Below are 24063 nucleotides of genomic sequence, written 5' to 3'. Positions count from 1 at the left end.
CCAATGTGAATTAGTGGTCCACTGACAAGGATATCCTTGTGGGTAGGATTTTCAGTGGATGATCTTTACAGGCAGTGCAAAAGTAGGGAAAGGCTCTGGGTGTGATTACATCTGTGAAGGTGTAGAGAGGTGTTCTCTCTCCAGGGTCATAAAATGTCACCTTGCCTCGGTCCATGTCTAAAACTACTCTTATCACTTCTGGCTTCTTAGTCATGTTCAGCGGCCCCCATGGTGCTGTGCAGGCCTTATGCTCTCCGTTACGAAACCTTATAGTCCAGAATCCCTCTGCTGGTGTCAACACGTGCTTGCCCTTCCTGTTGATGGACTCGCTGGCTACTCCCACCACCCAGTAGGTGTTGTCCTTCACCTCCACATCCCAGCTGTGGCGTCCAGAGGAATAGCCCTCAGCAGCCAGCATCTCAGCACTGATGTCAAAGCGTTCTGGGTTGTCTGGCAGCTTGAAAATCTGGGTAGAGTTCTGCACAACTGTGAGATCCTCTGAGAGGATGAAGCAGCTAGCTGCTGTGTTGGGATCCAGAATCACAGGATCTTGAGAGAAAAAAGGAGGTAGAAATTACTTATGTGGCAGGAAAAGAGCTGATCAATAAAACGTGACTAGTTATTGTTTTAGGAACTCACTATATTTTACTATACTCTTCATCTTCTCCCACACTTTAAATTTCAGAGAGCCCAAGTGCTTGGCCACATCAATCAGAGCATCAGAAATCATCTGTGGATCAAGGGGAGTTTGCCAGGTTCTGAAAAGATACTTCAGCAGTTAGTTGTTGAGAATTGTCTGTAGAGCTATATCATCCAAAAAAAAGCTTAACTGGATCCTAGATGTGGCAGTAACACTTACCTGCTTATTGTTTCTTTGTAATTCTGAAAACAAAATTTAAGAGAACAACTTTCACCAAGTGATGTGCATATGAATGTAAGACCATTTCTGGTTAAGATGTTATTTGAAATGTCTGAAGCAAAGTTTTATCTACCTTAAGAAATGGGATATCTTGAGATTTCATGTCCTGTTCCACTAATCTGATGGTGTTGGACAGAGACGTAATTTCATTGCTCATCTCCTCAATCCTCTGTTTAATCATCAGATTCTTCTGATCCTCATCAGCCTTCAAAGCAGAAAGTCTGGCAGCCTCTTGCTCTTTCAGGTAATGGTGAAGGGCTTCAAATTCCTCTTTGATCTGTGTTTCGGTATGTTCCGCTTGGTTCTGGAAAGAGATATGATTGATGGGTAATCATTGTCTCCACACCTTCGCTCTCTAGTATGTTCAAGGTAACATGATGTACTGATGGAACTGACAGTACCATGACATGTTCTGCCATTTCCTCACAGGCCATTTTCGCCTTCCTGTACAGCTGCAACTTCTCTTTCAAAGGCAGAAGCGCACTCTTCAGTTCCTCCTATAAAGTCAGTGACAGGGCATTAACACTTAAAAACAGGGTCAGTCTGGCAGATGGCCAAGCACAAGGTGGGGCTTTCAGCTGCCACATACTCTGTTATGGCAGCATTCCCTGTAAATGCAAAGCTGCATGATACAGCAGCATCAAATTAAAGGGACAAATCTATAGGAAATGATCTAATTTCCTGGTAAAATAAGCAAAATTGACCTAATGCAACTTAGAATCAAGACAGGGACCCAATATAGCAACCAAAAGATTCATTTCACATTAGTACTCAAGGTTTCCCGTTTCTAAGAGAATGCAGAGGAGAGCAGGAGTAGAATTAATGTAGCGTCACAGAAACCTTGTGGGAGTCGAGTTTCAGTCCTCTCGGGACCCTGACGGCAATGGCAAACCAAAAATATGAATCTATTATTAGAAGGTTAATGAACTCTGCCAAACACCTTCACACAAATCAGCATATCAGGCTTAAAGAAGCACAAAGTAGTAAGAAAAGAAAAGAAAAACTGGTGAAAAACACAATAAACAATGTGTTTTCAAAATGTTGACAAGCTGTAAATTATAATAATGTACACAGTACCACTTCTTCTTTTCATGAAATAATGGATAGCCTTTGAGATTTCATTTGTAAATTTGCAAAAAGCTAATCAATTATGATTGTCAAATTAAGTGAATCATCTTCCCATTTTAATTGTGAAGGCTCACACATGCTATTGTCGACCTTAGGTACTAGTCTATAAAGTCATACATCAAATTCAGCATTCAAACAATGTGACAGATCATCATTCATTCCAGCTGCAAAAATCAGCAGTAAAACAGAGGAAAACGTTTTTGGTAATGCAAGATTTCCTAAGCAGGTGATGCTGAAGATATGCAGCTCAAACAATGAAAATGTGCTACCAATGTGAAATACTGGGGTGACCAACCCTGTAACTTTAACTTGCCTACCTTACAGTCATGAGCACCTTCCCCAATGGGATAGAGCCTGTGCCCAGCATGTGCAGCTGCTTTCCCACACACACCACAGATTGGCTCCAAGTCCTCCAAACAAAACAGTGTGAGCTTTTCTCCATGCTCCTTACAAGCCTCTGGGTCATTCTTGCTTCTGTCCAGCTTGAAGGATTCACAGGACTTTTCCAGCACAGTGCTCACCACTATTTGATCCATGGAGGAACGGCGCCAGCACAAAGGACAGTAGTGTGAATCCCCACTGCCTTGTGTCTCCCAGCTGACTTTTAGACAGGCTTTACAGAATCTGTGTCTGCAAGTGAGCACCACTGGCTGACTGAGAATATGTCCACAAATTGGACAGCAAAGGTCATCCTCAAGATGAGTGCGTCTGGTGGCCATTCTTCTTCACAGGGCTGTAATGACAAAGCAGGATCTGAGGCCCCTCCCACATCTCTGGAAGGCTACCTCATCTTAACCTCAGAAATAAGTGTTAATACCTCAGCTCCCAACGGCATATCCCGTGTTGATCTGTCCTGTATTGAGCATGCACATTGAGCGTTCTCAAATAAACACCACATCTCAGAATACAACAAATTGGCTTTACATTTAAGAGACTATCTGTGCAGATCAGAGCAAAGGATGACAGAAGAGAGTGTGGTGACGATGGAACATTTGCCCTCAAGTTGGTCTTTTGATTGTAGTTATGCTATGAGCATGCTATCACCACTTTTTGAAGCAACCTGTCACAGTGCAATGAAAGAGTTTATGGAGACACAATGCCTAAAATAAGACTCAGGGTGAGGATATAAATAGACAGGTGTAAGTTATGTGGGTAAAGAAATATCCTCCTGCTGACCATTGGAACAGCTTTTTTCTACAGTCAAGTTTAGCTTTGGACAACAGCTTTTTAAGAATTGACACACAGTTATTTTTAAAATATAGAGACAAATCCCCCTTCTGGTATAATACATGAAACTGTTAATGTTTGTTTAGTTAATTTTTATTTTTTAAGGGCAAATAGAGGGTATTTCAAAGCAAGGTCTGCACATAGTAGCATGGTCATCTTTAAGGTTAATTTGTTCATTTCAGAAGTATTTCACAGTAAGCTGACCTTGTTTGTACTGTAATCCAATATTTTGTTGCAGAAGTTAGTTTACTGCTGCACCAAAAATAGAGATAGAATACAATCCTGCCATTAGAAAACACTGTGTAGCCCAGTGCTGCTTCAACTCTTGTGTGTGAAACACCGTATTGTAGCCATTACATCTCAGTCTCACAGTCAGCTTTAAACCATGCAGGTAGGAGAGTTATTAGTGTGTACTGTATGTGTAACAAATTAGTTTATCGTTAATATCGTTACATACATTAGCTACTCAAGGCCTTATCCTGTGTATTGACATTAATTTAGATATTATTATTCTAGGTTTTAGAATAATAAAGTCAGGTATAATTGTATTTGTATGTTTACACTCCCCTAAAAGCCTTCTAACATATCACAGCAAGGCATAACCATGTCAACATTACAGAAATTACAGGTGAAGAGTCCAATAAGAGTAGTTTGGTCTTGAATGCATTCTTTGTAGTATAGTGAGTGAACCCATCCTGAGCAATCCTTGACCAAATAAGTGACAGTCTTGTTGGATGCCAAAGTGAAAATTTGATTTGTGTCCTTGCCAATGCGGAGGCAGCAGTTCAGAGCTATTGATAGCAACAGCCAAAATACCCCACACACACATACACACTACAGCCATGCCAGATTAATAGTGGCTTTGCATACGGTCACTGGACAGATAACAGATATTCCTTTAACTATGCATTTCTTTTATTTAAAGTCAGGTGAATTACACCAAATTTAATAGCTGTTTTAATTTGGTAAAATGTTTGAGCTGTTTTAATCTCCACATTACTCATTTGTTGAACTACAGTTTATTAAACTGAAAATAGTTTGTAAATGGTTGAGATGAAATTAATTGGGAAAAGACAGATGGATTGCTTTGCTGTGTGGGTTTACATGTTTACACACATCTGTGTGTGTGTGTGTGTGTGTGTGTGTGCAGGCATCTCATACAGAGGCAAACACAGAAATAATGAGGCTGACAGTCATTTTACATTTGCATTGCCTACTCGAAACCCAAGGGGGGCATTGTCTACTGTAAAGATCATTCTTCATGTTGAAGTATAACCTACACGCTTGACCTACAGATACATTAAGCATGTCCCCTGTATCCGTATTTGGAATGACATTTTCCTGACATTTTTTCTGATACTTCAGTGGGGGTTACTAAACCTGTAAAGATCTACATATTTAAATTCAATCAAATTTATGCTCAACACTTTTTAATAGAAAGAATACAATGATTTTTTATTCAACTTACCTTACAATCCTTGAATGCCTCCTTTATGGGATACACTCTGTGATTCATATGCAGGCCTGATCTGTGGCACATAGCGCAGACAGGCTGCAGATCAGCTACACAGAGGAGAAACAGTCTCACTCCATGTGCTTCACATGTTCTATGTGGAAGTCCAAGGTTCTCTTTAAAGCAGAGAGGACACTCTTTAGTACCATGTTGTGTCCAGAACTGCTCCAAACAAGAGTTACAAAAGCTAAGATCACAACTGATGCAGCAGCAGACCACAGGAGCCAAAAAGATTTCCCCACACACGGTGCAGCAGGACTCGTCCACACCCTGACATGAGATGTCAACCTCCATCTGTGAAATTTAGTGCAGTACTGATGGGTCTCTACCAGGCAGTGAGACCTATATTCCCCCTGCATGTACAGTATGTACCATGTGTGTTTAACTGCGCACAGTCCTGCAGCAGAGGAGAGACCCAGCTCCTTTAGTTTCACCATAAATAACGTGTACATTAAAGACAGGTTTCTAGCTGCGTTTCAAACCATGCTAATAAAAAACTGGAAAGGACACAAAATTCTGTGAAAATTTTCACCTTGACTAAGTATGGTGGAAAGGGATGTGAACTATATAATGCGTTACTGTGAATTTAAGCAATGAGCTTTATAGCACTCATTGATATCAAGGCAGGAAATCTTGTGATGTATCATTTATATGTTAAAAATTTTGTTAAAATCATTTTTATGCCTCTTTGTCCTTAAATAAGGAAAGTGCAGTTTTCAGTTACTACAATTGCAATTTCTGGGGCTTCTTATAAGTAAAAACAATAAGTCTAAAATACAGTTGCGTTTAATTTACATAAATGTATGCAATTGCCAGCACAGTTAACATTTTGTATGGTCTATTTTAAGGTTTAAGAAGCATTCTCTTCAATGCAATTTATTGTTACTATTCATTAGCTTCAATAGAGTCCGGTCTGTATTACAATCTCATGATCAGAATAGAAACCTATAGGCAAAGTTAACAGAATGCATTTACACAATTTAAAGAAGTAAAATTTATTTAATAATGGATTTGGACATTTGGAGCTTGATGTATAATGAGCCTAATTATAATTATAAATCCAGAGCAAAATAATCAACTAGACCATTTTCAAAAGGCTGCAGGTTTTGCAGGATGTAACAGACAGGAAACGGTCATTAGTATTAGCACTCATGTCTGCTGCTGCTTTCTTCTTCTCCACACACACACACACACACACACACACACACACACGTTTAACCAGTATTTCTTATGACAGGTTTTGTTTAATATATGGATATGGAAAAAGTATGTTTTTAATCACATGGTCCACTTTATTGATTTTCACATAATAATGACAAAGTGTGAATCTTTTTAAGAATGCAAGACAAACAGACACTGTACAAAGAGAAATATATATTAGCTGAAGAATATATAAGAAGGAAATGGAATTAAAAGCTGTAGTAGGGTATGGTAAAGTTTCGGATTAGTTGCACTAACAAAGAAATGTCAAGAGGTGTGACAACATGGGCCTACCCAGAATTTATGCAGATTTCAGTCATCCATGGCTTCCAAAGTTTAAACTCTCAATTGAGCTGGGTTAATACTCTACATGTGAGATTTATTTTCTGGCTGACAAGAGATTAAGGCAACCCTGAACTCTAATCATACTGGATACACCATGAAAATACTGTGGTTCACATGGACATTAAATAACACAAGTGTGCTATTTAACACTGAAATAGAGATTCAGATTCACTTGAAACACAGTGAACATTACATTTAGCTGGAGAAAATTTCAGCTGCTGACAGGGCATGATGGAAACTTGGGATATGGCCATTTTATTACCACCACAATACATGATTTATGAGATTTTATGTACATTCTTCAGATCTTCACAGAAAGCAGTAACTATCAATTTGTCCGTGTATAGTCTGAAGAGTATTAAATCTGTTTTCTGTTAAAAATGTTTTGTGTCTTATAACATTATTATGACATTATCCTCATTATTTGCAAAGAAATGTACAAACATATCGGCTGCTTTTTGACTATGTATACCCAGTGCTTCTCTGATAAGACAGTTTTTAATCATACTTAATACTTTTTGGCTTAAACAGCACCTCGGGCCAGAGGTCACGATGGCACAATGACTTCACATGAGCTTCCTGTCGGGGTGATCAGAGGCACGTCCAGAGCGTTGATGTCGGACTTCCAGGTGTTTGCTCTGAACACGGTCAAAATGCTGGAGCAGCTCATTGTAATCCACCTGAGTGTGAGAGGCACGTTTGGAGACTACTAGCTGTTTAGAGTCCATATACTTGGATTCATCCACAGTCCTCATGAGCTCTGGGTTGGGGACACACCGCAAGCGGTGGGAGAGCAGCTGGAAGGCCTGGCTCTGTGGCAGCAGCATCAGCAGGCCATACAGTGCCTTTATCAGGTAAGGGTTGTTCTCCACATCTAGGAGCTGCAGGCGCAGATAGGTGAAAATGGGGCTTTCAATGAGCTGTACCAGCTTGTCAACCTCCATCAGGAAGTCTACTGTCACCTCCAGATTTCCAAACTTCTGGATGAGATCATAGGCGTGTTTGTAGTTCTGCGTGAGGAAACAGAGCGACACAGTGGCCACAGGGCTGTGGCACCAGGAACGATACAGGCAGCAAAACAAAGCACAGCTCTCCTGAGTGCGCAGGTCTTTCAGCTGGTTGCGTAACTGGAAGAGCTCTGCCGAGGTGAGCAGGATGGTGTTGAGTGTTTGCACCATGGTGGAGGCAAATTTGAGGTCCTCCTCCTTCAGCAAGATGTCAGCCATGGAGTGGAAGATGTTCTCTGCATGAAGCAACAGACAGAGCTGCCTGATGATGAAAGCTCCTCTGTTCTCCAGAAGCTTTCTCTCCAGACTGAAGCGTTTCAGCAGGTTGATCATGAACTTGTAAAAATAGGAGTTCATACTGGGAGTGGACGGGGATGAGTCCACTGCTTTGGAGCCTGTGCTGGGCTGTTGTCCTGGCTTGACACTCTCCAGTTTGTTGTCAGTGTTGTCACAGGAGACGACTTGGTCTGTTTGGCCGGCAGGAGATGATGCTATCTCAGCTAACACCTCCAGATCTTTCAGTATCACCTCATCAGACTCATCAGACAGTGTTTTCAGCAGCATGGGAAACAGGCTGTCTGTGTGGCAGAACATTTTGCGTGGTGTCTTGATGTAGAGGTGGTAGAGCCATTTGAGCACAGCTATGCGGGTCATCATGCCAGTGGAGGAGTCATGAAGGTGCCTGTCCAACACCTGAACAATACTGTCCAGGTCCAGAGTTACATGAGGCCTGTCAGCACTTGCTGGAGTGAAGAAGCTGATATTACTGAAACCAACAGATTCTTGTGATGCATTTAGCATATCATTGCTGTCTGCCTCCGTCTTGGGCTGGCCATCTTCCCTGGACGGCGACCCTGTACTTCCACTTTTCTCCTCATCCTCATCATCCTCAGGAGTCACCAGCTTCATCAGACTGTGATTACAGGCACTGGCTGCTTCTTTGGTATTCTTCTTTCTGTCATCGTACGAAAGGCAAGGCAGCACTGCAGTTAGGATGCCCGAGGAGTAGGGGAGCATCACTCTGCCTGCAAGCTGGATAAACTCTCTCATCCACGTCATAGCCGTCAGCTGGATCAGGTCATTTGTTAGTTTTGTTTCATCTGCAACCTGGCAGTGGATGACCAGGATGTTGGCCATCTCAGCAAATTTCACGCTGGAGGGTGTCTTCTTAATCTCCTTCAGAAACTCTCCCAGCACCACCTCACACGTCCTACGGATCTCCTTGCTGTTGTCTCCCAAGATCTGGAAAAGCCCATCAAGGATCTCTGGGAGGTAGTCTAACAGGTTGATGTCTGGCACAGACTCCAGCACATGAATCCAGGAGATGATGAATTGCCGAGCATATTGATTATTGGAGTAGATTCTCTCTCTGAGCAGGGGGACAAACGCCACTAAGTCAAACTTGTTACTTTCTGTCACAATGTCTTTCAGTAGTCTGTCCAGGAGTTCAGATCCGCTTTTCACATTGGGGTCTGGATCTGCTGCAAGCTTGCTGAGACCATCAAAGAGCAGGTTGAAGTGGGGCAGCACTGCTCCCCTGGCCACCTTGACTATATTATAGAGGGCCTCACAGGCATAGTAGCGCAAACGGCTGTCTGAGTCATTAAAACATGTGAGTACTGGCTCAATAAGCTCTTTCAGATACAGACCTGAGTCCTTGCCGAGGGCGATTGAGCAAGCTGCCAGTCCAATGAGACCCCCCTTCCGGCTGTGGGGATGCTGGGAAAGCGCAAACTCCGAGGCCAGGATCTGGATCACGTGCCTGATTTGAGTGGAGTTGTTCTGAGCCACAAACTCCCGGACCAGTTTCTCGATTTCTAGAGCTGCGACTTTCCTCTTCTCGTACAGTTTATCATTCAGAGCCCTGACAATGTTGGGCGTCAGAGGCGAAAAGTCCTTCTCCGTGTTCATATTCGTAGCTGTGGTTGTACCGGATCCTGTCTACTGAAATCCACGTCGATACGTGATAAGGCAGTCTGCATTTATGATCACTTATTAGGGAAAAAAACAGCGGTTTCACTCGCGAACCAGGAAACCTTGTGATACAACGCAGCTGACCGATTACATCCGCCGGAAATACGTCACGGATGCTACATTTATTTGGGTCCCGCTTTGCGAGCATCGTTAGATCAAATTAGCTTCATAGCCTATACAGCTAATGCATGTTTTCATTTTTAAAACTAACTAACAGTTTAGTTTCTTGAATTTTCTTCATATTGGTAAAGAGGGTTGTTACAGCGATGGTGAGCCGACTCTCTTTTCACTCACAACTCTCGTCCATCATGGAGACGATGGCCAGGTCTGCCCTGAGTCAGGTCTGCAAACTGGTGGATGAAGACTCGGCTGAGCTCCGGTTGGAGTTGTCTCGGCTCCTGGTTGCTAATTCAGCCCTGGCAGACAAAATAAACAATCTGGAGTGCGAGTTGACGATTGTGAGAAGCGACACCCCCAAGTTGGGTAAAAGTTATCGCAGCGTAGGTGTACAAACTGTCTTCTACAGTGACGGGGACGCTTATGGTACATTTGTTTCACAGTAACAACAGCGCAGATGATTTGAACAGAAATCATCAGCATTGCTTCTGTGTTTACTGTTTTTTTTTCTGTTTACTTTTTTTTTTTTTTTTTTTTTTTTTCCTCAGTGTCTGGGCCTCCCACCATAGAGGGGATCTTTGGAAAAGATTGGTGTATGAATCTGTGGAAAGACAGAGACCCATACAGTCTGGAGAGAGTCACAGACTCGCCACAATCCTCTGAGAAAGTAAGAGGAACGTTTACAGAGGTATTCATTGTTTGATATCTTTATGGCCTTATGCAATAAACAGTGTTTACAGGCGTCCAACACGCAGTAGAGCAGGTAATATGCAGGTTTAAATATAAAGTACTGCTATACAAACTTCAAAACACACACACACACACACACACACACACACATATATATATATATATATATATATACTGGTAAAGCATTGCTGTCACAGAAAAGGTTGCTCTTTTGAACTACAGTTTAACATTTGGACTGTTTTGCAGTCTGTGGCGACGCTATCTGACCAAATTACTGTGACTGAGATCAAAGAGGAGGATTATGTGGAGGATGCTGCCAGTAGCTGCCAGCAGGAAACACTTAGTACAGAAGGTAAGAGACACTGCAATTTAGCAGCTTTAGATGCGTTTGAAGTGTTTGACTTGTATTTTTATGTAACAGAACATGAAGAAAGCATGGCTGAGGAACTAGAGCAACTCTCCGTTGGTTTCTCAGCTGACTGCAGCACTTGCAGCCTGTCATTTGATCAGGATGGAGAACAGGTTGTGTCTGCAGGTGGTATTGAAGAACCGTCCATGCAGCTGATATCCATCAATGACACAGAGGAGGCCTTCAGCACTCATATCATTCCAATTGAAGAGGATGATGATGCTGATGATGATGATGTACAGTTCATTCAAGAAAGTCAGCAGGAGCAAACGATGAACACTGCAGGTGGGCCCAGCCAAAACAATCAGCAAACATTACCTGCAAACAACTCTGAAAACAGCACTGCTCTGGATAAAGATTCACATGATGACTTTAATATGCTTCATGTAGCAACCACCAGAGATCCAAACAAAGGCAAATTCACTTGTCAAGTATGTAGCAGGACTTTCTTCCACAAGGGCACTTTAACACACCACATGAAGTCACACAAGTCAAACTTTTGCAACATTTGTAAGCAGCATTTCCCTCACAGGAACAAGTTAAATTTGCACACCTGCGTACCTCCAGTTCCCTCTCAGAGAGTCAGTAAGTCATGTGAGCTGTGCGGGAAGACCTTTGCAAACCCATCGGCTCTGAGGATTCACTACGTTGTCCACACAGGAGAGAAACCCTACAGGTGCAGCTTATGTGGGAAAGGGTTCACCCAGAAAGGCAACCTGAAATGTCACCTACGTATTCATACTGGAGAGAAACCGTTCTGCTGTGTTAAATGTGGGAAGACATTCACTCAAAAGGTCAACCTCAACCATCATTTAATGGCGCACAGAAATCGTGAGGTTGTGGGAGAAAAGCCCATAGCTATGAGACATCTTAAAACTTAAGAGCTGAAACCTGTAAGTGACTGATTGTGGTGCAAGATCAGTAGCAATATTATCTGAATGCATCATGTACTACTTCTCACATTAGTGTAAGGGTAGTTAATGTCATGTTTGGAATGACTTGTAGTCTGTATTATAGTGCTTAAAAAAAATCAGGAATGTGGAGCAAAATGTCCCGTTTTTGTCAGTTTTTATTTAAGAAATTAGCACTTCAGTGTTTCAGTTGTTTCTGTCTTTACAATAAAACACAGTCATGAATGTTCACTTACTGATTAAAATTTTATTTGATAGAACTCTCCTTCTAAAGTATGAGTTACATTTTGTCTAATCTAAACTCAAGTTGTCTTGAACTTGAGGAATCAGTTTTATTAGCGGAGTCTTTACATAATCAACTTGAACAATGCACATTTGATGGGGCTGTGTAATGGGCATGCAGTTCTGAGTGAACGGGTAAAACAATCCAACACCAAAAGATTTCTTGGGTAGGGATAATTTACTCAGTGGGGCCAGCGTGGTCTTTTCAGGGGAATCATATTATTACAGGCAAAACAGGTGCTTAGTACAGATAATTGCTTTGTTTAGGTGTGGTGACAGTTTAGTACAGCATAAAAAATGTGATTTCTTCAACAGAAATGGTTAACATTTAGAAAAAAAACTAAGAGTTTGGCTTGACTGCACACTGACAACACAATTTGTCTAATATAACCAACCATACAAATCCATTTTAAAACGGGCATCTAGACCTGAACAATTCCTGGAACTCATTTGAAATGTATGTGACTTATATACACCAACATCTCTATTTAACAGTCATGTTTTTTAAAGAGATAGGCCTACCGACTTTCTGTCCTGTTAAATGCCAAGAAATGAGGCATGACAAATGGGAAATATAAAGCAGTGGTAAGACTAGGGCAATGAAATTAGGTGTTTTACTTCTACATTGTTGTGAAGAGGTAGTTTTGAAGGTTTCTGCTACATGTGTGCAAACAATGGAGCACTTGTCCACAGTAATTATTTTGGCATTATTTGACACAAGCTATTTGTAGTCTGAAATATGACAGGTATGTATAACATGTAACACCAACCATATGACAACATGCAATGAATGAAATTGAAGTATTTTTTGTCATAGTTTTAAATGTAAGCAGCAAATGTGTGTTACCTGATCTTTGACACTTAGCAATCATGATGTGAAAATGACTTCAAAGGCTTGTTAATCAATAAACCCCCTAACTAATCAAATAAACCGAATCCCACCCATTCAAACGGTACACAGAAGGACAGCTATTCTCTGTACCCTTATTTGGCTGCTGCAGCATTTCTCTTCAAATTAAAGCTAAAAACACCAAACAAGCTAAGATGTTATAGCAGCACTGTTAACCATATGGGCTACAAAATTAGCTTTTCTTTGATATAGATGAGTATTTCAAATAAAATATTTTTTTCCACATTTGAGTTTCACATAAACATTCCGGCACATGCTGAGCCACTTTGAGCAACACAGAGAGCACTTTAGTAGAAGTATCAGAGTTAGACTCCCAATAACCATGTGGTTTGATCAGTCAATTGAAACACTGGTGGTGATTTAAACCATACTTGTATGCGTAACATTTCCCACAATCCACACAGTTATAAGGCTTTTCACCAGTGTGTGTTCGAAGATGTATGTTCAAAGAGCTTTTCTGGGAAAAGCTTTTGCCACAGTCTGGACAGCTGTAAGGCTTCTCCCCTGAGTGCACACGCTGGTGCAGTTTCAGGTACGTTTTCTGAGCAAACCGCTTCCCACAAACTGAGCAGTTGAACGGTTTCTCACCGGAGTGTCGCCTGATGTGGACTTTTAAACTGCTCAAATAGTTGAATATTTTCCCACAGAATAAGCACTGAAACTGTTTTGGTGGCTTCACAAGTTTTGACTGAATGGTGAGTTCTTTGGTTGCATTCATGTGGATATTGTTCGTATAGTCCGAGTATTCAGCGGTGTCTGACGGAGGATTTGTGTTGTCAACCAGAGTGATCATTGTTGCATCATCTATTAACTTGTCCATAATTGTAGTCTGTGTGCGTTGTTGTGTTTGACTGTCAGCCGTCATGGAGAAGTTGTTTAATTCCCCTGAGTGAAGCTGCAGCTCATCAACAGATCTATGAAGCATGCTGTCCTCCTCAAACATTCCAACAACTGTCAAATGAGAATAAATGTAGTTAAATCACAGAATTATAGTTATAATTATATAGTTATTATGTCACACGGGATTATAGTTATTTGGTTTTGTGGTTTTTTATCCAAACTTACTTTTTCTGTTATCAGTGAGCCTCATCTGCAGGCCAATAGGATGATCATCATATGTCTCCTCCTTAACAAAGATGAGATCAGGGTCTCTCTCCATTAAGTCTATTGCCTACCAACAAGACATGACAACAGCTTTCAGTCATCTCAGCTCACTGAGGAAATGATTGCAAAGGAAAAAACAAAACCTATTGGTAAATGAGTCACTGACCTGTGTTCCCATGCTTGTCATAGCAGCAGGCTCTACTGTGTCTTTTCTTTGAGAGGGGATTTTCTCTTCTCTCCACAGATCCATGCACCAGTCCTTTCCAAAAACCCCGTCAATGGCTGGAGCAAGCTGCTGCTGTTCTGGAAGAAGAATCAGGTATGAAATTGTGACCTCCTGTAGGTAATAATCATTGGGAAAATATACACCAAGATCAAATAAAACTTTGAACAGCATTATTGTTTAGTTTTTTCTTAACATAAGTGAGTTGAGGTGGCTGTATTCTAAAGCTAAGTAGTCTGCTATAACACTGACAAATAAACAGTTACTTTATGCTGGGTAAAACCCCCTCCGGTCCCCAGCCTAGACAGGACTGTCTGTCCCGATTTCTGACCATCCTGACCTGCAAGGTGCTGGCGGCTGACATTATTGACATGTGCCGGGTAGGTCTGTGCCTCCCTCGCTGCTCTCAGCTGGACCTCCAGTGAGTAACACCTCTTCTTTAGCGCCTCATTCTCCGTCTTGTGCAGGGATATCTCGGTGTGAAGGACGGAGGAGCATTCATCAGCCAGGCTGCCTATTTCAACCAAAGCCACCTTCGTTAGCTTGTCCAGGATAGCGGCTAACTGTGTCCGAAAACTTCGGTTTGTGGTGTCGCACATCATCTTAACAGGGAGGCCGAATATTTCGAAATTTTGACAAGATTCCCAGCGTTGCTACGTTTCTCCTTAATCAAATTTTTGGTAGACATATAGCTGTGCCGCAAGGGATTGTGGGAAACGGCCGGTTCTTTGCTTACGCGAAGCAGAGGAGCTTTTTCTTCTTCTTCTTCTGGATTTTCGGCAGACTACATGACTTGCGGCACATTGTTGCCCCCACAGGTCGTGAGTATGATTGCAGTTCGGCTGTGTCTATTTCCAAAAGTGTAATCCTGTCGCGGCGATGAATTCAAGGACTTCTTTCACAATCTTCCAGACGTGATAATGCAGCATATAGCCTTTATCTTTGTTCCATGTAACGGTTGCATTCAATGAGAAAGTGTTGTATTATTTTGTATAGAGAAGACGGCCCTTCTTTTCATTTTCCCACTCTTTCTGCCACACAGCTGTTTTTCTTGATATTATATTTACTCAGATGTCCCAATGAGCACTCTCACATCTATGTCTCTCTTCAGTGCCTTTTTAGCTGCCATATCTGCTGCCTCATTCCCTTCCACCCCAACATGGGGTGGCACCAAAAGAAAACTCATTGAGTCTCCAGCATGACCGGACCCCTAACTTGCTTTCCATAAGTGTCATCATTCAAAACTGAAGCTGAATCTGAACATGTCTGGGCTTCATCTCCTCAAACCACTGTAATGCCCATATTATAGCTATTAGTTCTGTTGTAAAGACCGAAACCCTCTCAGTCATTTGTATTTTATAATTTCAATGTTGGGAATGTAAAAGGCAAAGCCTAGTTTTCTTGGTTGTTCCGATCTGTTTACATTTGGAGATAATGTTCCCAGTTGTTTTTCAGCCTTTCCTTTACCATGTCCACATAAGCAGTACTATCATGTGCGTTTATGTTTCCTGAGATACTGAAGTCTACTTTTGGAGTGGGTAAAATCCACAGTGATATAATTGACCAAATTAAAGGGGCCACCCCTACCTGTCCAAACTCCAGCTTCACCTCTTTACTCATCTTAAAATTAAACATTTTCTTCCTTATTGCTTCTCCCCACTGCATTTTCTCGAACTAATTTGGAGCTGGGTGCTCCCCTTGATGTCCCCTTAGTTTAACAATGTACTGTATTGCCAGTTTTGATTGCAGAATTCCCAGTGAGGTTTCCACCATCTCTATAAGTAAGGCAGGAGTTGGGGTTGTATGGAAGTCCCCACAACATATTCTCAGTGCCTTTGCTTCTACTACATCCAGTCTCTTGAGAGCTAATTTGGCTGCTGTTCCATAACAAAAACAATCATAATCTAATCTTGATCTTATCATTTCTCCATAAATCATTAATTGTGTACAGGGGCATAACTTCCTTTACCCTTTCGATTGCCTGCAAGGCATCTTTCCCCAGTTTTAAAATTGGGACCACCGCTGCTTGCTTCCAGGAAGAGTTCCTTCTTTCCATTTAGTATATATGAGAGCCTGTATTTCATGTAACACTGAATCATCTAATCGCTTAAAGATCTCATAGCTAATGCCATCCTTTCCAGGTGCTGTTCTCCCCCCTTTTTTATTGCTCTGTGCAATTCTTCCAATGAGAAATACAAATCAGTGTTATCTTTATTTACCTCAAGTTTAGACACTTAGTGTCTCAATCCTTTTCGTTATACCTTCCTCACTTCATGTTTGTTCCACTGTGAGCAGCCCAAAACTGTTTTTTTATTTTCTTTACAATTTTGCTTTCTCCAAATCACTTGTGGCGACCACCCCCTTAAAACTCCTGAGATGCGGTGAACTGCTGCCCATATTTCTCCAACTAACAATATCTTCTCAAGCATTCTTTTTTTGCAGTCTTAATCACTCAATCACTTTCCTAACTTTAGCTTATTTTATACAGTCTATGCGTAGCTCTCTATATTCTATTGCTTTGTTGTCTGTTGGCCACTTTCTCAATGCTCGTGAGGCACAGTTCCTACCTCTGACCACTTTATCACACGCTTTATTCCACCATGGTACAATTATTTTTGTTTTGGGGTTTTGCTTCACATATGTGATGCACAAGACCATTGCACATAAGCTGTTATTCGATTAATCTATTGTGTGTGTGTAATAATAAATGGAGAAAGGGGGGGGGACTTTAGCTTGGGCAGCACTGTGAATATAGTTTGAATATAGATGATGTAGTTTTTCTGATACAGTTCCTTTTATGGATTACTGTTTTACCTTATATGTTTTCTGTAATCATGTTACTTTTTTGTACTGTTTACACCCCTGTATACACCACTGACCAAATGAATTTCCTTTTACTGGATAATAAAGTTGTTTTGATTTGTATGTATATTTCAATCTTTCTGTAAATTGTTGTGTGTAAGTTCATTGGGAGCAACTTAAAACTGGAGTCAAATTCCTTGTATGTGTACACATACTTGGCCAATAAAGATGATTCTGATCCATAAATTCCTCCACAGCGTTCCCATTATTATCTTTCATTCTGCTGCCCCAAAGGGGGTTGTGAGCATTAAAGTCACCTTCCCAAATGGCTGGTGTCCCTATTTGTTCCATAACCTCCTAAAGCAGGGATTATAGAAATTCACAATGTTTACCCATTTGTGCTTCCCCCATACTCTTACTACCACACACTCTAGTGGAGACTTCAAACTTTGCTACTGCACATCAGATCTTACAAATGTTGCACAACCTCCTCTTGCTTTCTCATTTTGACCCTGTCTGATACTTTCAAAGCCAAGTTTCCTGAATACACAATACCTCTGGTTTATCTTTGAGTACATCAACAAACCTAAATTCCTGCCCATTTGCAACCAACCTCTTTGCATTCCATTGCAAGATACAAAACATCAGCAGCTTAATAATCATCTTAATTTATTTCCATGTGTCCCTCTTCAGTGTAATCCTCACTCCTGTCTGTACACTTCCTTTCTCTTACACTCCTCTCTCATGCATTTCCAGCTTTTGCCTCATGTACTTGTGCAAGTCCCCTAGGCTTAAATGTACCTCCTCAAGAAATCTTTCAGCAGCATCTACCACAACTGACCTTTTGGTTTGGTTTCTAGCTGCCCATAGAATGTCTGCCATTAATGCAAGGACTGTTTTTCCTTGTATCCTTAACCATAGGCAGTGAAGAGGGAGCACTAGCTATCGCTGGTCTGGTAGGTTCCACTAATCTCCTCACTTTTCTCAAGGCATCCGCACATGACATTTTCCTCCCAGCTCTCACCTTTTCAATTTCCACATGATGTTCACAACCCCTGGAGGAAGCCATATGGTTTCCACTACAGTTAAAGCACTTGATTTCCTCAACATGACATTGTATAAAGTCATAGTTCGCTCCATGTATTCATCTTCTAGCTCCTCTATATGCTGCTGCCCAAAATGCTGACACTTGTAACAAAGCAGTGGAGGGCATATGTATTCTCTCACTTGAAAGCTAGTGTATCCCAGATTTACTCTTGTTGACAGTCTTTCCTTTTTTGAATGTTAGCAATACAGCTGTGCCAGACTCTTTAAACCTACCAGACTCAATTTCAGCTCCCTGTAATTTTTTACAATGACACTTTCAGTTATCTCAGGACTAATGTATGTCACTTCTTTAACATTTTGAGCATGAGGTACAGAGCATTCAACAGGCCTGTTAAGCAAATGGCAAACTTTCATGGCCTTCCTTCCTTCCTCAGTCGTTCTTCCCAATTATCTTTTAGCTCATCACAGCTTGGGGCTTTGTCACTCTTATCCCTAAACTTGTATCAACAAGGGTATTTGTTGTTGTGTTGTGTTTTGTTGTTTGCTATTGTGAATTTTATCTTTAATAATATTAGATACTTTGTTGACACAGCCCTGCTATGACAATTACCCTTCTGAATTTACCTACAGTAGGTAGAATATTAGACACACTAGTGTCTCTTTTGATTGTTTTATTTTGAAAGGTTTTACCGGAAGTGTCAATATGTTATTGTTATGTCTATCTTGACGATAGGTGGAGCTGACAGTTGACCTGAGTGTATTTACAAACATGAATGTTCACTGCCCTCCAACGGTCACAGGGAAAAATGGCGACACAACATTACATTTGTTAATTAATATCAGCATAACTGTTATTAATATCAATATGATAAACACTTGACTTGTATATAGACATTGAATGTTGTTGGTCATTGTTGCTTGTGATATATATTTATCTATACACCTATTTTTTCACCTACTTGTGTGTACATAACATGTTTAGTCTTACCTATCTTTGTTCAGCTTTGTTACTGAATATCAAGTTTGGACAGTTTGGAAGGGGATTGGTTGGAACTTATATATATGAAAGGTAAGCAGCAAATAACACATATTGACACATATTTTCATCACATCTGATCATTTGGATAGTAAAAGCAGATGATACACTGATACATAACTTTATTGTGCACAAAATATTCAAATCAAACAGCAGGAGAAATTACATTTGAATGGCTGCTTTAGGTGGTTCCGTTTATGAATGTCCCACTAAATGTCGGTGCACTAGATTCACTACCATACATGTTCAAACTAGGATCCAGATGTACTGCAAGGTGTTTTTTTAGATTACAGTTCTTTGTAAAACCCTTGCCACATTTGATACAAACAAAAGGTTTTTCTCCGGTGTGTGTGCGCTGATGCATATCAAGAGTGCATTTCTGAATAAAGCCCTTTCCACAAATAGGACAGCGGTATGGCTTCTCCCCAGTGTGTGTGCGCTGGTGTGTATACAGATGCCCTTTTTGTGCGTATCTCTTTCCACACAGTGTGCACCTGAACGGCTTCTCTCCTGTGTGACTTCTCTGGTGTATTTCAAGCTGGCTAAAGCATCTGAAGCTCTTGCCGCACTGCAAGCAGCCGAACCTCTTAGCAGCCGAGTTCCTCAAGTTGTGAAGCTTCATATTCCTGAGCGCACTTAAGCTTTGGGAGGCAACATTTTGAGCCAAGCTTTTCCCAGCCTCTAGGTTTGTGTGTGCAGGTGTAAGCTGTGGACTCCACTGTGTTTCCCTCCTCCCTGGTCCAGTGAGAGACGACTGGGTGTTTAGTGTCACAAAGCTTTCAGTGAACAGAAGCTGCTGACGGCCGGCGACAGGTTTGGGAGGCTGCATCACTTCTGGACTCCTCTGGGTGTCTGTGACCGCTTCCCTTCCTGTTAACAGCATATGAGCATGTTAAAATTTGGAACATTTTTTACCTTGATGACCCTGACTCAAGGTCCATTTTATGATACAAAAAGGTATTGTCCTCAGTCAGAATAATTACATACATTTTAAACATTGCTGTGCAACCAAACTTTCATTTAATACTCACTGTTTTCGCTTCTCCTATCTAGTTCATTGTCTCCATTGTCAAACTCTGACGGCTCTTCCTTTACCACTATCAGTTCAGGCTGCTCTTTAGGTGGATTTGGAAGCTAATGAGAAAACATTATATGTATTGCACTTGTTAAAAGATAAAGAACACAGTACAATATGGTAACATAATATGATCAGTGCAGGACTCACTTCAGCTGCGGCATGCTCTTCACCTTGATGCAAACCGCTCCTCTCAGTGGACGAAGTTGTGCATTCCCATGGACTCTCACTAGGATGCAATAAACTTAGATTAAATCCACCAGGCAGGGTGTAGCTGACAGCAAATGTCATGATGGAGATGTATTTATGGTGCCAGCGCAACACAGACACACTATCTACCTACACAATCAACAAGCCTACCTTTTTATGGCAGGTCTTGTCCGGTCAGGTTCCAATATTCCGTCCTCTGAACAGTCCCTCACCACTGAGCATGCTGCTGTTGCTGCGTCCTGCCTGCCCCCCTGTGCAATATAAAGCAATTTCTCCATCAGTTGCAGTTTCTCTGTGAGCGAGGCGATTTCGTTCCGCCCTCGAGTTATCTCTATTTTCAGCATCTTCGACTCGATATCGACGAGTTTGCTTATTTCCATTACAGCTGTTTTGGATAACGCGTCCATGATGGAGAAGAGCTGTGTCTGGAAGGAGAAAACTGTCGACATGGTTATAAGGTTTCTGGATACACGCGGGCGAGTTGTTGTAGTCGAGGGGTCTTAATGTTCACCGTAAAATGTAGTTACAACGTAATACACGAGAAGCGCTGTGTGCTTGCTCACATGATACGCGTGAGTGTCTCTTCAAAACTCGTGGTTTAATTTGATACAGTGTCGCCATCTGCCGGCTGGGAGGAAATATTACACCCACACTCAAATCTACATTATTGACCTGTATGTATCAGAGACTGTATATACAGTGTATCTGTAATATTGACACATCTTCCTCTATTGACTTCAGCATCTTTTGATGTTGTGTGACATTTTCCGAAATCTTTTGAGGTGTTTTGTTAATTGCCTGTTTTTAACTTGTTAGTCCTTACGCTGACTTTTTATGTCGTTATAATTACTCAGTCGGGGACTCCACTGACCAGGAAGCAGTGCGGTCTAAACACAGATAGTGATTGGCTGGTGAGAACGCGTTTCAGGAAGTAGTGTGTCGTATTACATTTGCCGACTGAAAATCCTCCTCATGAGAGCCTGTTCCTGAGATAGATTCTCAGTGGGTAAAGCAACGTCTTTTTCGGAAAGCTGTGGGGTTAGAGTTCAAATATCAGGTTCGTTTAAGATCTCAAGAAATGAGCATTGCTTCTCTTGTATATTTCCGATACTGGCTAATGCAGTCATTCAATCATAAAGAATCAGCAGGGGTTTGTAGCTTTTGTCTCCAGTCCTCTCTTTGAACAGTCCCAGCCTAATTACATTACAGTATTAAGCTAACTGTAACTTAGTCAAAATATTTTAAAAGTAGGGCTTTAATACACAGTTTATGTGGAGAGCATTTACATGCCCATCATGATGACTTGCAAAATGGTGTTGTAATTGACTTCCTTTAAATATTGCTCAAAACCTGTTTGTTTTTTTCTTTCTCTTCTTCCCAGTAAATCCTTTATTCAGACAGCTCTTTTATGGCTGCCAGAAGAGTTGTTGTCTTCACCTCCTCAGCGGAGCTTGCTCCGGTGCTGGCCCATCTGGTGACAGCTCGGGCTGAGAAGGCCATCCTCTCCCATGGCAGGTTCACTCTGGGGCTGTCTGGAGGAAGCCTTGTGTCCATGCTCAGCAAAGAGCTGCTCGCCCTGCCAGACCTGGACTGCAGCAAGTGGGTGGTTGGTTTCTGTGACGAGCGATTGGTTTCCTTTGATGATCCTGAGAGCACTTATGGGCTGTACAAGGTATCTCTTCAGGAGGATTATATTAATGTATGATATTCTGTTACACTGGGGCCAAATGTAACTCTTTGTTTCTTCTTCAGAGTCAGCTGTTTTCCAAGGTCAACATCCCTGACAGTGGGATCTTAACCATCGACTCCTCTCTGTCAGTGAACGAGTGTGCTGAGGACTATACACGCAAATTGAAAGAGGTGCAACGTCTTATTTTTTCATGATCAGTTCTGGTTGTAAAGTCCCACAGGCGTGTTCTTTTAGATTTTAGTATTTTGCAGAATACTCATAGGATTGTTTTGCTCATTTCAAACACACAGGCCTTCCCAGATGATGACTTCCCCGTGTTTGACCTGTTACTGCTGGGTATGGGTCCTGATGGACACACCTGTTCCCTCTTCCCAGACCACCCTCTTCTGGAGGTGAGGGCCATACTTTAGTGAATTGCCAGACATATAGGCCGATTATGGAATTTTTTACCTGTATGTGTGTTGAATTCTTATGAAAAAGGATTAGTGCAGGAAGATGCCCCTGCTCTGATTCTCCACCATACACATTGCAGACTTAAGAGGATTGAGTTGAGTTAACCAATTAGGGATTATAGCATTGTTTGAAATGCATGTTTTATATTTCATTAAAAAGCAGAAGTTTCTTATATTTTGTATCATCATTACGATCCTAAAAACATCATTCCGTGTGATGTTGAACCATGTTGGACAATATTACTCCATCTTAGGAATGTCTATAAAGAGATAAAAAGAACAATGTGTATTTTGTCTGTACCTTTCAAGACACTCCCCTTGACTATGAATGGATCATTGATAGGTTTTGATTTAAGCACAACTTGGACTTAATGAAGACCACAGTCAACTCTTGCTGCATGTCTGTGACACAATCTGACTCATGTTACATCATGTATTTGACACTATATACTGTATACTATAGGGTTGTGGTTGTCACATTGGCACTTTTTGGTGACTGTATGCATTACACATGATAGATGAGTGTGTTTGGGTGTACTCCATATTTAGGAAACCAAGAAGATTGTGGCCCCCATCTGCGACTCTCCCAAACCACCGCCACAGCGTATAACTATGACTTTTCCAGTGGTGAACTCTGCACGTTGTGTGGCTTTTGTGTCAACAGGAGGAAGCAAAGCACCCGTTTTGAAGGTAACATTTAGAGACTTTTATTGAACATACACATTTCAAATTCAGAATCTTAAAACTCTATTTCCATGACCGAATAAATCAGCTTAGACTAGGTCCAGACACAAAACCCATTAAATATGAGACAGAGATAAAATAGAACAATGCAGAAAAAATGTTACTGAACCAGGCTCTGGAGGTTCAGTTACAGGATTCAGTAGTTAAAGTTGACTGATGACCAGTAGAAACCATGATGGGACTAAAACCAAGCTAAAAAAGGCGAAGGAAAAAGATGAATATGAGCACAAATTTATTCTTCTATTCAGTCACAGCAATAAAATAATTTATGGATGGATCTGCACTTTTATGACCCACAGGCCCACCAGAAATATGGTTCATACTACTGAGTTATGTGACATTGCTGTTGTATTGTAACACAGTGACCATTTTCTTGCAGGAGGTGCTGGAGGGTAGAGAGGGTCCAGCTTTCCCAGCGGCCCGTGTTGTCCCGACTAACGGTGAGCTGTTCTGGCTTGTTGATGACCCTGCTGCTGCCTCCTTGACTATCCAGGTAGAGCGGCTAGGCTCAGGGGCCAAACTGTAGAGCTTTCCATCTGTCGAGTAAACGCAGGAAGTCAACAGCACATTCCTACTTTCACATGATGCTGTTGGTTTATGTAAGCGAGATAATGAGATAGGATATAAGGATAAACAAAGAACAATGGGGACATCTTTGTAATTTCCAGCACTGCATTTAGCGCTTTTTGGAGGTTGATTAATGTGTGTACATGCGTGTGTGTCTGTGTGTGTCAGAGGTCTACCTTTATTCGAGAGAGGATTGAATAAAATATTTTCTTGGCTATAAAGTTCATAAGTATTTTTTTTTGTATTAGGTCCATTAACCCGACAAAGTTACCTTATAAATATAGTGCAAAATGTATGTTTTTTCTGTCCCTCAGCTCTGAGTTGCTTTCACACCCTTTGTAAAATATCAAATCCAGTCACACACTGACAGTGAAAATCAGCATTCATTTGTTACGTACACTTATTTTCATTAGAAATTTAAAAAATAAAATGTTAATTAAACATTTGACTTTTGTGTTTACTGTGAATTAATGGTCGCTAG

General features: G+C 41.3%; 5 protein-coding genes across 7 annotated transcripts; 2 read left to right on the top strand and 3 right to left on the bottom strand.

Moving 5' to 3' along the window:
* Positions 1–10: 10 nt before the first annotated feature.
* Positions 11–5070, bottom strand: trim35-13 (tripartite motif containing 35-13). 2 transcript variants are annotated; one of them, XM_044180801.1, is made up of 7 exons: positions 4743–5070; positions 2365–2780; positions 1321–1416; positions 993–1223; positions 860–882; positions 640–758; positions 11–549 (listed from the first exon to the last, which is right to left on the bottom strand). In XM_044180801.1, exons 2-7 carry the CDS (start codon positions 2764–2766, stop codon positions 11–13), a joined length of 1410 nt encoding a protein of 469 aa, XP_044036736.1. In that variant the 5' UTR covers positions 2767–2780; positions 4743–5070. The 2 variants fall into 2 exon arrangements, with proteins under 2 accessions (XP_044036736.1, XP_044036735.1); XM_044180800.1 differs by lacking the exon at positions 4743–5070 and having other exon boundaries at positions 2365–4161.
* A 986-nt stretch (positions 5071–6056) lies between these two features.
* On the bottom strand, positions 6057–9406 carry vac14 (vac14 homolog (S. cerevisiae)). The gene has a single exon (XM_044180793.1). The coding sequence runs from the start codon at positions 9248–9250 to the stop codon at positions 6899–6901; it is 2352 nt and encodes a 783-aa protein (XP_044036728.1). The 5' UTR covers positions 9251–9406; the 3' UTR covers positions 6057–6898.
* A 16-nt stretch (positions 9407–9422) lies between these two features.
* Positions 9423–11705, top strand: LOC122868645 (zinc finger protein OZF). 2 transcript variants are annotated; one of them, XM_044180797.1, is made up of 4 exons: positions 9423–9856; positions 9979–10097; positions 10367–10472; positions 10542–11705. In XM_044180797.1, exons 1-4 carry the CDS (start codon positions 9580–9582, stop codon positions 11408–11410), a joined length of 1371 nt encoding a protein of 456 aa, XP_044036732.1. In that variant the 5' UTR covers positions 9423–9579; the 3' UTR covers positions 11411–11705. The 2 variants fall into 2 exon arrangements, with proteins under 2 accessions (XP_044036732.1, XP_044036731.1); XM_044180796.1 differs by having other exon boundaries at positions 9979–10118.
* LOC122869510 (zinc finger protein 595) lies at positions 11668–20801 on the bottom strand. Its single transcript, XM_044182619.1, has 8 exons — positions 20280–20801; positions 20070–20148; positions 19876–19978; positions 19029–19714; positions 14300–14612; positions 13903–14039; positions 13698–13803; positions 11668–13583 (listed from the first exon to the last, which is right to left on the bottom strand). Exons 1-8 carry the CDS (start codon positions 20576–20578, stop codon positions 12970–12972), a joined length of 2337 nt encoding a protein of 778 aa, XP_044038554.1. The 5' UTR covers positions 20579–20801; the 3' UTR covers positions 11668–12969.
* A 226-nt stretch (positions 20802–21027) lies between these two features.
* Positions 21028–24023, top strand: pgls (6-phosphogluconolactonase). Its single transcript, XM_044180798.1, has 6 exons — positions 21028–21186; positions 21511–21801; positions 21882–21989; positions 22110–22211; positions 22821–22961; positions 23395–24023. The coding sequence occupies exons 2-6, from the start codon at positions 21538–21540 to the stop codon at positions 23539–23541; spliced, it is 762 nt and encodes a 253-aa protein (XP_044036733.1). The 5' UTR covers positions 21028–21186; positions 21511–21537; the 3' UTR covers positions 23542–24023.
* Positions 24024–24063: the final 40 nt, after the last annotated feature.

This window comes from Siniperca chuatsi, linkage group LG21 (genome assembly GCF_020085105.1).
Source record: "Siniperca chuatsi isolate FFG_IHB_CAS linkage group LG21, ASM2008510v1, whole genome shotgun sequence".
NCBI lineage: Eukaryota > Metazoa > Chordata > Actinopteri > Centrarchiformes > Sinipercidae > Siniperca > Siniperca chuatsi.
This window is presented reverse-complemented; position numbering and strand designations above follow the sequence as displayed.